This window comes from Natator depressus, chromosome 1, assembly GCF_965152275.1.
Source record: "Natator depressus isolate rNatDep1 chromosome 1, rNatDep2.hap1, whole genome shotgun sequence".
NCBI classification, from domain to species: domain Eukaryota; kingdom Metazoa; phylum Chordata; order Testudines; family Cheloniidae; genus Natator; species Natator depressus.
The window spans coordinates 341,407,111-341,420,811 of record NC_134234.1 but is presented as its reverse complement, the minus strand read 5'-3'; the positions used below and the strand labels follow the sequence as shown (position 1 = coordinate 341,420,811).

Below are 13,701 nucleotides of genomic sequence, written 5' to 3'. Positions count from 1 at the left end.
TAAAGGCTCTGACCCTGGGTCCCAGCTTAACTCGAGCTCGGACCCTCCAGCCATGCAGGGTCCTGGGATCCAGGGTCTGAGCCCTGGGTTAGTGCAATTACATGTAGACGCAAGAGGGTTAGGCGTGAGCCCGGGCTCAAGCCTGGGCTTACTTGCAGTGTAGACATACCCTATGTGGTGACCTGAGGCAACACGGGCTGTGTTTGGAGAGCCAGGGATGGTTACAGGGTCTTGTCTGGGTCCCAGAGTCTCAGTAACAAATCCCCTTTTTAACCTTTGCAGTCTCTTCTATAGCTTGAAGGACAAGGCCCCGTCGAGCTTTATTTGCCAAGCTAGGCCTGAATGAGAGGAAAGGAAAGGAAAGAATTGGAAACTTGAGAGACTGTTGCTTTAATCGGCGCCCGTGTTATGGGAAGCCAAACATCCCCTTCCCCTGGTGTGAAACCCCCATCTGCCTCCTCCTAGCAGGGAGCAAGCGGGAAGCGGTCAGGGCTCTGAGGAGAGGAAAAGTTCAGAGCGAGAAAGAGAGAGAGAGAGAGAGATCGATCTGAATGTTATGCAGCTTTAAGGATCAAAAATAGACCGCACTTTTATACAGTTTCATTTGGGCAGCCCCAGGAGGGGTGGGCTGAAGCCCCCGATGGCGACCTCCCTCCCCGGCCCACCCAGCCCTACCTCACCCACAAGTTCGCTCCCTGCTCCGCTCCACCCCCCCGCGCCCCCTTCACTTCCGCCGCCCGATCTGCGCCATCAAGTGGGCGTTGGCGGCGGCCTTTGCCCGCAAGTTCTTGGCCTTGGCGATGTCGAAGAGGATGTTCATGATGTTGGTGGGCACGTCGAGGGAGAGGGTGAATTTGGTGCGCCGGTCGGTCTTGGCCCGGTTCTGGTACATCTTCCCCTTGAGCTGCGCCTGCGAGAGGTATTTGTATCGGGCGTCCCCTGCGAACGTCCGTTTCTCCTTTTCCGCCTCCTCCTCTTCCTCCTGCTGCGAGGGTGCCTCCTTCCCAGGCAGGGAGCCAAAACTCCTCTTGTCCAGGAGGGAGTTCTCCTCCGGGCGGCTCTTCTCGGCCTCCGAGAGGGCGGCATTGAGGCAGCTGAAGAGGGACTCGGCTTTGTACAGCTTGAGGGACAGGCCCGTCCGTGCGGCGCACACGATCAGGAGCAGCAGCATGAGTCTGGTGGGCGACATGGTTCCCCCCTGAGGCTCAGGAGAGGGAGAGAAGGCAGGGAAGGTAAAAACGTAGGTGAGGGTCATTCGTATTAATCACGGTGTAGCCTCAGGCCACCGATCAGCTTGTTCCCCCCCCCCCCCCGTCCCGTCCCAGCACCTTCTGCCCGCTGGCAGCCCTGCCGATCAGCTCCGCTCCCTCCCTTCCAGTGCCTCCTGCCCACCACAGATCAGCTGTTCAGTGGCAGGCGGGAGGCGCCTGGGGGGAGAGGGCAGGGCACGCTCCGGGGAGGGGTGGAATGGGGCAGGAAGAGATGGAGTGGGGCCTGGAGGAAGGGCTGGAGTGGGGGGCGGGGTCTCGGGTGGGGTGGGGGGTCGAGTCCCCCCAGGGAAACGAGAAAGCCCTGCGGATGGCGGAATAGTCCAGTGATAAGGGGAGAGGATTGGGATGTCCAGACCTTGGAGGAGGTGTCTAGTGGTAAGTGCAGGGGATGGGGAATCAGGACTCCTGGGTTCTATTCCCACAACCAGGAGGAAGTATGGTCTAGTGCAGAGGCGATGCATGGGGCGGGGGGCATGCAGGGTCGTGTGCCCCCGAGATTTCTGCCAGGGTTTGCCGACCCGGCCCCCTCCTTGTGCGGTAGCTCCTGCAGCTGGCAAGCCGCAAGCTGCAGCCAGGGGGAGAGGCAGCCGCAAACAGCTGGGAGCTGCAGGGAGGGGCCCCTGCGGGTAAGAGGAGGGGTGTGAGCCTGCGGGGGGGGGGGGTTGACTCAAGTTGTTGGGGGGGGTGAACCTTTAAATTGTGCCCCCCCATCAGCAGGTACCAGTCATCTCTGGTTAGAGCAGGGGATTGGGCGTCAGGCCCCCCTGTGTTCCAAGGTGCCACACCTATGGGTTCCCTCTGTAATTCTGCATGGGTCGCTAAGACCCACCTTTAGAAAAGTGGCCTCTAATTGTACATGCTGAACCAGAGACCTGATGCTTTGCAGACCTACAGATGATTCATACATAAGGATTGCTTTGCTGCACTGGTGCTGTAATGCAGCTGCCTCTGGGGTGGGACACAACAGCTGTTATAACAGCTTCCACAGTATTACTTGGGACACTGCCACAGGGTTGTCAGAAAGTCATGGTCACCTCCCATCCTTCTTCCTCGTGGCCCCCCTGTGCTCCATATGACTTCCCAGGCATCACCTTCTAAGGCTCCCCCCCCGACCTTGACCAACTCAAAGCTGGTTCAAAATGTTGATTTTCGAAAAAGCACGTCCAGCCCATCGAAGCCCACTAGGCATGCGTCCATGGCGCTAGCTAATGCCAGTGCCAACATAGGTTCCTATATCAATAGGAAACCCCATGCGGTGTTGGCAACCCATCTATTGCAGCCCTGAGAGTGCATCTGACTATAAACCCCAGTATTGCCGACCCTGACTAGTCAGAAATTGGGAGCCAGGGCCCCTTGAAATCGGGAGCTGACTAACACCAACAACGCTCACCCTGACTGAGTCACCTTGGCTTGACCACAAAATGGCCGCTAAGGACCGTGCCGTGTCTAGGGCAGGCAGGGGCTGTATAACCGTGTCCCCACAGAGGTTTGATGGAGCGCTAACATCCCCAATCCCCCTCAGCCCTGCCTTGCCACACAGCCGTCTCATCCCGCGTCATTCCAGAGGCGAGCCCGCCGGCGGATGGATTTCCTATGGCAAACGAAGACGAAAAGCTAAAATTTGGGGGCGGGGGGAATGAAATTCTGAAAAAATCTTCATGCGGGGCCAGTGGAAAGGTTTAGTTGTCACTCTCCGGCTCTCCAGACCATGCAGGTCCTTGGCCACCCTCAACTTTTCCCTCACTTCCTGCAGCCAAGGGCCGATTTTCCCCCATCAGTGCATTTGAAATGGTTCCATTTCACCCATTTAAAGGGACAGTAAACTTCAAAACGAAGGTTGTTCCAGGATGAACAAGCAAAACTTTCTGTGCTGAAAGGCAACATTTCGACTTACCCCTCCCCCCCTGCCCTTTTTTCTCAGTGATACGTCCTTGACATCGACGTGATTTCATGACAAATGTTGGTTTTGCCCAAACACCGTTTTCTGATGGCATGTCGTGATCAGCTCCCTTCCTGAGCTGCTGCTCCTCTAGGAGGGGTGGCTGACAATCACACTGGATATGTCTATATTCATAGGCGCTGGGGCTGGAGCCCCCCTCGGAAGCCCCCCATCAGCCCTGCCGATCAGCGCCTCCCCCTCCCTCCCCATGCCTCCCGCCCACCATGATCAGCTGTTTTGCGGCATGCAGGAGGCTCTGGGGGCTGGGGAAGGGGCAGGAGTGAGAACGCGGTGCACTCGGGGGAGGGGGTGGAATGCAGCGGGAAGAGGCAGGGTGGGAGTGGGGACTTGAGGGAAGGGGTGGAGTGGGGGGCAAGGCCTGGGACAGAGCCAGGGGGTCGAGCACCCCCCCGGCACATTGGAAAGTCGGCACCTGTGTCTATACTGCATACTAGCCTGGGGCTCTGGGACCTGTGGCCAGAGTGGGTACGTCTACACTGCAATGAGAAGCCCACGGCACCGAGCCGCAGGGCCTGGGTCAATCGACTTGGGCTTGCAGGGCTCAGGCCTGCGGGGCTGAAAATTGCAGTGTAGAGGTCTGGTCTTGGGTTGGAGGCCAGGCTCTGAGACCCACCACGAAGCTCAAACCTGCAAACCCACACAGCTGTGCTGTGTGTGTTACTGCAGTGTAGACGTACCCAGTGTTTCCAAGCTCGGGCTTGAGCATCCACACTGCATTGTAAACCGGGTCCATAGTGTATTATACAGACCTCCTGGTTCAGGGCTGTGGTTTGAGCTGTGTTCACACTGCAAAACGACCAGGCTCGGCCCTGAGTCACTTGGTCTCTGGCCCATGCCCTCAGCAAGTTCCTAGGGCTAGGGTCCTGTGTGCTTTGCTGACCCGCGTCAGACTGAGTTGTGTGTGGGAGGAAGGGGGCTGGGGCGCCAACTGGAGTCAGAGCCCAGGCTCAGTGGGCCGTGGAGACGTATCCTCTGTGAGCTGAGCAAACACTGGGCCTGGAGTGAGACTCCCAGACTCACTGCTCCTGTGACCCGGTCCGCGCTTGGGAGCCCAGATATTCACAGAGTTTAGGGCCAGGAGGAACCATCTCAGCTGATCTCCAGTATAACCCAGGCCACAGAACCTCACCCAGTTCCCCCTGCCCGGAGCTCCAGTGTCTGGGGAGAGGAGGGCTGGAAAGTGGCTGCAGTAGGTCTGCCCGAGCAAGCCAGCCGAACCTAGTGGGAGGCTGTGAAACACCTGCCTTTTCGCGGCTCTGCTGCGCATTCTCTTCCTGGTTTGGAAGGGTTTCTCCTCCTCGGGTCGGCTCTTCCTGAGGGGGGCCGGGCATCCCAACTCCCTTTGAAGTCAAGCGGAGTTCTGAGTGCTCGGCACCTCTCAAGATCAGGCCAGAGAACGAGCCATTCACGGCAGGCAGGAAACCTGCTGCAGCCGGACCGAGTGGAGAAACAGGGAAGTCCCAGCAGGCCTGGCACTCCTTTTGACTGTTCACAAACTTTGTTTGCCTGAGACATCCCAGGTAAACCCGCGACTTGAAGGGCGCCCCCCCCCCCTTCCGTCCATGGATTCTAGTTGTTTTCCTGGCTAGCATGAAAAACGCTGGCACAGGACTCAGGAGACCTGGTTTCTAGTCCTGACTCTGCCACCGGGCGGCCCATGGGAATATTACTGCCCTGCTCTGTGCCTCAGTTTCCCCATCTATACAGTGGGTGTAATGATATTGCCTTCCTTTGTAAAGCGCTTTCAGGTCTACTGATGAAAAGTGCTGCATAAGAGCTAGGGGTTGTTATTAATAATGGAAACTCCACCGACGGAGCCATTTGAAATAGGATGGAGGAATACACAATAGGGAACAAGCCAGTGTTGGCAAAAGGAGATGCGGAGGGATGAAGAGTTGGCATTTCTAACAGCACGGCCTCCTAGACACCATCACGGTGACAACGCATTGTCTGGCTGTGGATGCTCAAAGGTCCTGGTGCGGTCACTGGCCTGACGCACCCATTAACCATTGCTTCGCAGTGTATGGGAGGGGCCTAAGCATCTATGAATTCCACTGTTCGAAATGACGCTAGCCATTCCCTCTTATCTAATCTATTCCATCCAGTCATCCATGACAATTATAACGAGCCAGCAAAAGCGTAGGAGCAATTTCCCGTTGGGTCACTGCCCTGAGTGACGAGTCGGTAGCTAGAGGGCTGGGGATTTTCTTTGGCAGTGTGACGCGCTGTTACATCACGGGACGTGTCACAAGGGAACGGGGCAGATTGCTTGTTTCATGGCCAGCTCTCTCGCCCCTGCAGCCAGGAGGATGATCCAAGGCTGTGAATGAACCTGGGACCAAATAGGTAAACAGCCGAATGCTGTGGCAATGCTGTACACAGGCATCGCTAGAACCGCACCCCGGCCGGCTGCAGGGCAGCATTGTCCCAGGGAGGAAGCAGGCCGAGGGATCCTACATGCATGCACTGACCGTCACGGAGGCATACACAGACCCACAGGGACGGACACGCAGACACTCACCTTCTCTTTAGAAAAGTGCCTTATTCAGCTAATATTTCCCCCCATTATTCCAACCTGTAGCACTTGGGTGGCACCTTTCTTAGGATGCCCTCACAGCATTTCACAAGAGCTGGTGCCAGTTTTACAGACGAGGCAATTAAGGGGCAGGGGGATGTAGTTATATTACGGCAAAGCCTAGGGGCTCCGATCCAGGCTGCACTGTGCCAGGGACTGTACACACAAAGACTGAAAAGACAGTCCCTATCTCAAAGACCCTTCAGCCCGGCTGCCCAAGGTCACACCCTGGGAGCTAGGAACTAGTCGTGTGATCTAGTGGCTAGAGCACCAGCCTGGGACTCAGGGGGCTTGGCTTCTTGTCCCAGCTCTGCCACTGGCTGTCTGGGTGAACTGGGTAAATTCTGTGCCTCAGTTTCCCCATATGTAAAATGGGGACAATGACACTGCTCTCCTTTATAAAGTGCTTTGAGATCTACTAATGAAAAGCACGAGATTGTAATATTCCCTAGCTACTGTACCACACTGCAGACTCAAAACCGCCAAGCTTGGCTTTTCCACTGTACCAATATCGACCTTTTAGATCCTGACACAAAACAAAGCGGTGTGCAGAGACCCTTGTGGGTGCTACCTTTTGTGAGCCACAGGCTCCCCCTAGTGGGTATTTCAGCACCCTGCAGGCTAAGCAATAAGCGACAGAGCCCCTATCCGTATGTCTACACAGCAACTAGGCACCCGCGCCTGGCCCAGGCTCACAGGGCTTGGGCTCTAGAGATGTTTCATTAGCCTTCCAGGCTCTAGCACCCTGCGAGGTGTGCGTGTGTCTCAAAGCTCAGGCTCCAGCCCGAGCCTGGAAGTCTACACAGCAACAAAAGAGCCCCCCAAGCCCGAGTCAGCTGGCACGGGCTGGCTGCGGGTTTGTCTTTGCTGTGTAGACAGACCCAAGGAGAGACAAGGTGGGTGGGGTGATAGCTTTTACTGGGCCAACCTTTGTTGGTGTGAGAGACACTCTGCCGAGCTCCCACAGCGCTCTTCTTGTCTCTCTAATATCTGGGACCAACGCGGCCACAATCCTGCCGAGAGCCTCATTTGTGGGTCCAAAGCAGGTGTCCAACGCAGTCTGGCTAGATCCTCTATTGTCAGTCCCGTGGGTCACTCACCTGGCTCAAACTCTGTGTGACTTGCTGCAGGGCTGGAGGGGGGCAGCTGGATTTTCAATTCAAGATCGCAATATCAGAGAGCCTAGAATATAAAACCTCCCCTGATATTTAGGGCTGGCGGAGGGAACCAGGGGGACAGCCCCGCAGACGGGAGCCAGTCACAGAACAGGTACAGCACAGACAGCCCTGCTGATAGCTACCTGGCGCCCTGCAGCTAATGTGCCCCAAACCTGACCAGGCTTGAGTGATCTCCAGTGGCCAGGGCCGTGGCTTTGGGCACAGGAATGGGGAGGGCTAAGCAGGGGCCAGTGGAGAAAGGGAGGATGGGGAAGCCAGCAGGTCCACTCTGCCCCATTAAGGGCTCGTGGAAGCCTTACTCTGGGCCTTAGGGCATGTGCTGTGGCCTTCCCACCCATTCCACACACCTATTATCTTAGCTGGTCTGCCTAAGCCTCCAGCGGATCCTTGGGGTCCCTCCCAGCCAGCCCCCACCGTATGGGGGCATTATGAGCCTTGTCAGATCCCCAGCTAGGGTTGGTCCCCATAATGGGCCAAATTCAGACAAAGGTGCGGCCCTGGATGAGAATCTTCAGAATGGTGGAGGCTGGGGGCCCCTCTGCCAGCCACCTAAGGCTCATGCGGGACCCCCTGATCCTCTTCCCGTCTGTGTGGGGAAGGTTGAGGTACCCCAAAAGGTTTCTGAGGTGGGCCTCAGGGAGCCTCCTACCACCCATGGGAGGTGAAGCTGGAGCACCTTTCAAGTAGCCTTCTGGGGCTTGCCAGGAGGCTGGTACACTTATCCAAGCAGAGCCCTCCTCCTGGGTGCCCTCTAAGCTCCACAGGAATTGGGCCTGAGGAGACGCACAGGAAGGAAGTGGGGAATGCCCCTTGATATGTGCCCCCAACAATCCTCCTGCTCCCCTCATCCCCCCCTTTAAGACCTGAGACGGTTCCCACCCTGCACACATCCTAAGGTCTGCCAGAGAGGGGCTCCCCTCTTGGGCTGTGCATGGGAATGCTCCCCTCCCCACAGACAGTAGGGAGTCAGGGGAAAGGGAGGGAGAATTCCCCCCCCCATTTCCAAGCCCACTGCTCCCTCCAGTCCCTCAGTAGGACAATTTAAAAAACTAAGGAAATTCCCATACAAAAAACTTTCTTGCAGGGTGTTTAAATCTGCAAGCCCAGATCTGTTGAGCGGGCCTCACCTTTCCAGTGCATTACAGTTAATAAAATAAAGTAAGCACCCCAGGAATTTCAATGCTGAGGTTTCACTTCCATAACAAGCCACAGTCACGCTCACAAAACACCCATAACCTTAACTCTGCCCCCTAGAGCTGAGAGGCTGTAGTATTCTCAGCTGGGTTTAGAAAGCATTGTGTAACATCACTGCCAGGCTTGGTCTTAAGGAAATCGGTGGTTCAGCTGAACGTCTTTTGAGTGAAAGAAGTCATCTGAGAGAATGAGAGCGAAGTTGTCGATTTGATTTATGGACCAAACACCCAACTCTTGTCCAAGAACATCTGGCCTGGATGGTTGTTTGAAATTGTTCCCTGTTTGATAAATCCCAGGGTACTAATGGCTAGAGTCACTGTGGAGGTTGATAATAATTAATGTGTACGGGCTGGAGGAATGGCCCTGTAATTCCTGTCTGGATGGGTGACTTTGCATACAGAACTGCATAGAAGACTGCCTTGCACTTTGTATCTCGGAAACCCCTGGATCAAATGATCCCAAATTTGGATCACTGACCCCAGCCAGTGCCTCCATGGTGCTCCCCAAATTACAAGGCAATCTGAGTCACCATGCAAATATTAGAGCACTTAGGAAAGCTGAGCTTTAACCAGAAAGTTGGTCTCAATTTTAGCTATAGAAGCTCTGGTGGTCTACTATAACATAGTCATTTACACATGTGCAAAATGGGTGCAAAGTGGTGCACAAGACTACCGTCTGGAGCTGGTCTCATTCTCCCCCCACTTTGCGCAGGTGTAAATAACGACACAAAGCAGAAGGCAATGGCGGGTAGGGCCCACAGTGTTGTGAAAATGGTTTTAAAAACGCCCGATACCTTGAGAAAATATAAAGTGACTGTGGATTGTTAATGAAGAAAGCACAGAGCGCCTGCCCTGGGCCTGCTGACGCTGGCCACTGGCGCAGAATGCATAGTCCACTGTGAGTAGGGTGACCAGCTGTCCTGATTTTATAGGGACAGTCCCAATTTGGGGGGGCTTTTTCTTATATAGGCACCTATTACCCCCCACCCCCGTCCCGATTTTTCACACTTGCCCTCTGCTCATCCTAACTGTGAGCTGGAGGTGGTTTTTACAGCATGCATCCTTCTAGTATTTTGGGGAGGGCTGTCTGGACAAGGAATCTGCGGCCGAGAGAGCTCTGAAGGACGTTTTTTTCAGGCCAACGGCTGCAGCGGTATTTTTACCTGCTCTTCCCGAGGACCGAGCTGTGCAGTGCAACGTTTCTCCATTTCCCCGCGTGTGAGGTCTGGCAGCTGTTGTCTCCACCGGGGCAGAGTTAAGGCTATGGCTGTTATCGGAGGGTAACTCAGTGGCTGGTGGCAGAAATGTTAGCTCATTCTGGAACTTTCCAGGCTTCTATATTTTCGCGATGGTTGCCAACGTGAACGTGCTCAGAAGGGAAGACATGCTCCTCACGCTGACACTTGCCTGTAATTGTCACTTCCCCTGGACCAAGGGCTGAGTTGGGGACTAGTTAATGTTTGTGTAGTGCTTTGAAGGCATAAAGCAACACGGAAGTGGTGCGGGTATTGGTTGTCTGTTATGAGCGCTTTGGGATGGAGCCTTGTTTTGCAGGGCCTGTTGGCGTGGTAGCACCTCGGTCTCTCCTGTGGCTCTGGCACACAATTTGGCCTCTTGAGGATGGAAATGCTTGAATTTAATTAAAGTAATTGGGATCAATACAGGGGTAGTTGGGTGAAATGTAACAGCCTGGGACAGGAGATCATACTAGGGGATCTGATGGTTCCTTCTGGCCTCTATGAAATCAGGCATCTAAGACAATGATGAGTCTGTAGGTCTCTAGAGGCCTTTTAGTCTCTCCAGTTAGCACAACCCTGCTCTGGCGTCAGGTCTGGCCAGGTCCTATGGGCTCACGGTGGCTTTGAACAGGTCCATGCTATATAGCTGGACTGGAAAGCTGTCTGAGGACAGTCATGGATCAACTACTAAAAGGGTCCCTTTCAGCTGAGATCAGCCCAGGAAGACTCCTAGTGGCTGGGTGAAAAGGAAGCGCCTTCCTGACTCCTGGAAGAGTGTAACGGACCAGTTTGGGTCTCACTTATGGTGCAGGAGACACCCACCACCCACTGAGCTTGACCGGCCTGCTGGACAAGGAGGCCTGTCATTGCTCGCTGCCATTCTCACTTGTTTCCTCGGGGCGATGTGCCAGGCACAATGGTGACGGAACCAAGCGTCTGCCTGTAACAGCCTGCCATGGTTCGGAGGACAGGCGGCTGGAGAATGGAAGTGGAGCTCTGAACTGGGCCCGGATCCAGCGGAGAACGTAGACCTGTGTATAATGCTGAGCATGCGCGTGCACCCGTTGGAGTCAGCAGAACTAGCCACCATATTTCACCCCGTCTCTCTGCAGAATGAGGCGCGTCTGTCGGCTTAGAGGACCCAGGACCCATATTCCTCATCCGGGAGCCACCTCGAAGTGCGGCCCATTTCAGAACAACCGGCAACCTCTGCTCAGGCCAGGTGAGACCCGCCTGCCCGAGCCTACAATGCACATGTGGACATGGTTAGGTCTGAGGCCCCGTGGCTGCATATGTCTGAGCAAGAGTGAGGGTTGCCTGGCACAGAGGGGCTGCTGGTTTTTTCAATCCCATTCCTGTCCTTAGCTGGTGGCTCCCACCACTCTCCCCTCCACCCTCTCCAAGGGGCTCTGCTCATTCTCCACCCTTCTGCCGCCTTCCTCTTTTAATTAGAAAAGGGTTCCTGCTGCCCCGCTCCCAGCCCTCTGGCTGCCGAGCGACCGGGAGAGCCTGCGCTGATCGTGGGTCTCAAGGCCCAGCTCAGGGGGGGGGGGGGCCTCAGGGCTGGAATAGCACCGGGGCAGGACTGAGGTTTGAAGGCTGAGCTGTGTGCCCACAGGTCAGGATTGTGGCATGCACTGCATCTGCCAGCGCTTTGCCTGGCTCAAGCTTGTGTGATCAGCCTCTTGCTTTGGTTGCACTGTGGGCCTGATCCTGCGAGATGTTCAGCACCCTTGTCAATGGCAGGGGAGAGTGTCCAGGAATCCCTCGGCGCCTTGCAAAATCAGGACTTAAACTCTGCCATGAAACGTTAATAGGCCGATAACCTCCCCCCCCCACCCCACACACACATCTGAGATACAGCCTTTGACCTGGCATTTCACTCCCCAGCCCTGGGAACAGGGAGGCAGGAGACCCTTCAAAAGTTATTTTAACTTCCTGCCAGAGGGACTATTGGGGGGGGGCTGTTTTGTAAGAGTGGCTTTCCGTTCTCCCTCTTCTCTGACGCCCACTGCTCTCGCGCTGCTGTCCCGGAGTAATCGATTGCACCAATAAACTTGGCTGCATGAGCTGGAGTCAGATAGATGGAGTTTTGATAGGTTTTAAACCATACGCCCTACAGGTTCATCAGCCTGCACTTGCCTGAATAGATCTCAGCAAAGACCCACATCCTGCTTATTTTCCCCTATAAATACATGGGCCCAGCTCCTCAGTGGGTGGAAATCCGTGTTGCTCTACAATAGATTTCCACCTGTTGAAGATCTGGCCCCCTGTGCTCTGTTAGTGTCAAGGGCTATTGGCTCTGGATTATTACGAGCTACCGTTTTGACAGCTGTGTTGTTCAGATTTCGTTTGGAAACACCCAGCTGTGATTAAGAACTAATCGAGCCCCTTCCAACGTTGTCTCCAGGGATGATATTCCGCTAATCAGTGCGAATCTGTCAGACAATTTGCATCTCTCTGAGCCCTGCACAATTAACTATCAAATCAGTTCGCAACACTCTTTATACCATCATCTGACAATGGAAAGTCTGGCCCTAGGTCAGGCAATGACTGGACTAGCTTGCCCCATCTCTGAAAACTCTTTGGGGGCTTCCTGGGAGCTGTCATTGGCGACGGGGACCACAGAACATAAAAAAAAGCAAATGAAACATGCCCCAAAGCATCGTTGGTTTTCAGATGCCCAGACGTGGGATTAATATCATAAAAAAATTCAATCAAGGCAAAGTCTCAACACAATACACTGCCGATGGCCTGGCTAATGAGTTCCCTTTGCTTGGCTACTGCAAAAAATACCTTTTGGTAGCCATCCTGTTGTGTCTCTTGTACCTGAGAATCCTAGTGCACTGGTAACCATTACAAAGTCTTGCTCCCTGGAACTGTCACCAAAGAAATGTGGAATTCAGCCGAAAGAAGCAGCAAACCAGTTTCCGAAGAGGCTTGGATTGAGTCTGATGATGACATTTACGAGACGTGATCCACAGGTGCCTTTAGGGGCACATCTTCAGCTGGGACAAATTGTCATAGCTCCAAAGGATAATTTACAGACATTATATAGAAAAGCTACAGACAATTGGAGCTATCAGAATTTACACTAGCTGGGGACCTACACCTGCCTCTTAGCTATTAAAGACAGGAGGAAACGTGAAGCAGACGTGCAAGGCAGGTCAAGCAAGTTGGGAATAAAGCTTTTTCTGACTTATTGGTGTCCCCCTATAACAAAGACTTCAGCTAGAGCTAATGAGACGGATCTGATTTGCACAGCTCGGCTTCTCATCGAAAGTAGTCGCAGAAAGATCAAATATTACACATTTGGATCTCAGCCACAGACACCTCCACTTTGCTAACTAATAAACCAACTGCACATTTCAAATGGCCCATTTCGTTGCTGATGCACAAAACTGACTTTAGCCGTGGGGGCTGACTCTGTCTTGCTTTCCCATTCTGTCTTTAGAAACAGCATTTTGTGTCCCCCTCCCTGGAGATAACCCTTGAAAAATGTCAATCCCACCTCTTTCCCCCATCCCTGGAGCTAGTCAGTTTAACTCTGAAAACTCCAGCCGGTGCTTTAGCTGATCCTTTGCCTCAGTAACTCAAAAGACAGAGTCATTTTTGTCTCTTAATACAGTTTCCTAGACTGCTTTTTGATAGAATGCTTCTCTCCTTTTGCATAGAAATGTGGCGCCCAGCAGGGACCCAAGCACCTAGGAGAAGCACTGAAATATTTAAACTTCGTTGCAAACAAAGCTGGTTGCTCTTTAATAAATGAATTCCAAGCAATGCACTCACCTGTAGGTCTTCTGTGCTCAGGAGGGAGAGCGCTCACTGTTGCAAGCCGCCGTCTCAGAGTAAGGAGAAATATATCAGGAACATTAGCCCGAACTTCTGTATCCTGCCTTTTCTTTTATTGTTATTAAGAGGGCTGCGATATTTTTTCTCTCTATGGAAACGCTTCCCCCCCCCTCCCTTGTGTATATATAAAAATGAGTGATCACGGGGTCTGAATCGTAACTCCAGCCGCGGCGCCTTCATTTGGACATGATTTCATTAAAATGAAATCAGAAGGAGCTGGCAACGTCACGGGGCTGAGATGTCCCTTCCCATTCAGAAAAAAAAAGAAAAAAAGCTGGCTATTAAGAGTCACACCAAGAAGAGGAGCTGTTGCAAACTCCAGGACCGTACAGAGTACACACAGACACACATATGCTTTGCTCGAACTCTCCTGCTTGGAATCAAGAGACATTGCACTAACACTTAGCACGCTGGGCCAGATTTTTAAAGGTATT

At 53.7% G+C, this 13,701-nt stretch overlaps 1 protein-coding gene across 1 annotated transcript; it reads right to left on the bottom strand.

Moving 5' to 3' along the window:
* Positions 1 to 724: 724 nt before the first annotated feature.
* UCN3 (urocortin 3) lies at positions 725 to 13,359 on the bottom strand. The gene is made up of 2 exons (XM_074952921.1): positions 13,205 to 13,359; positions 725 to 1,198 (listed from the first exon to the last, which is right to left on the bottom strand). Exon 2 carries the CDS (start codon positions 1,187 to 1,189, stop codon positions 725 to 727), a length of 465 nt encoding a protein of 154 aa, XP_074809022.1. The 5' UTR covers positions 1,190 to 1,198; positions 13,205 to 13,359.
* Positions 13,360 to 13,701: the final 342 nt, after the last annotated feature.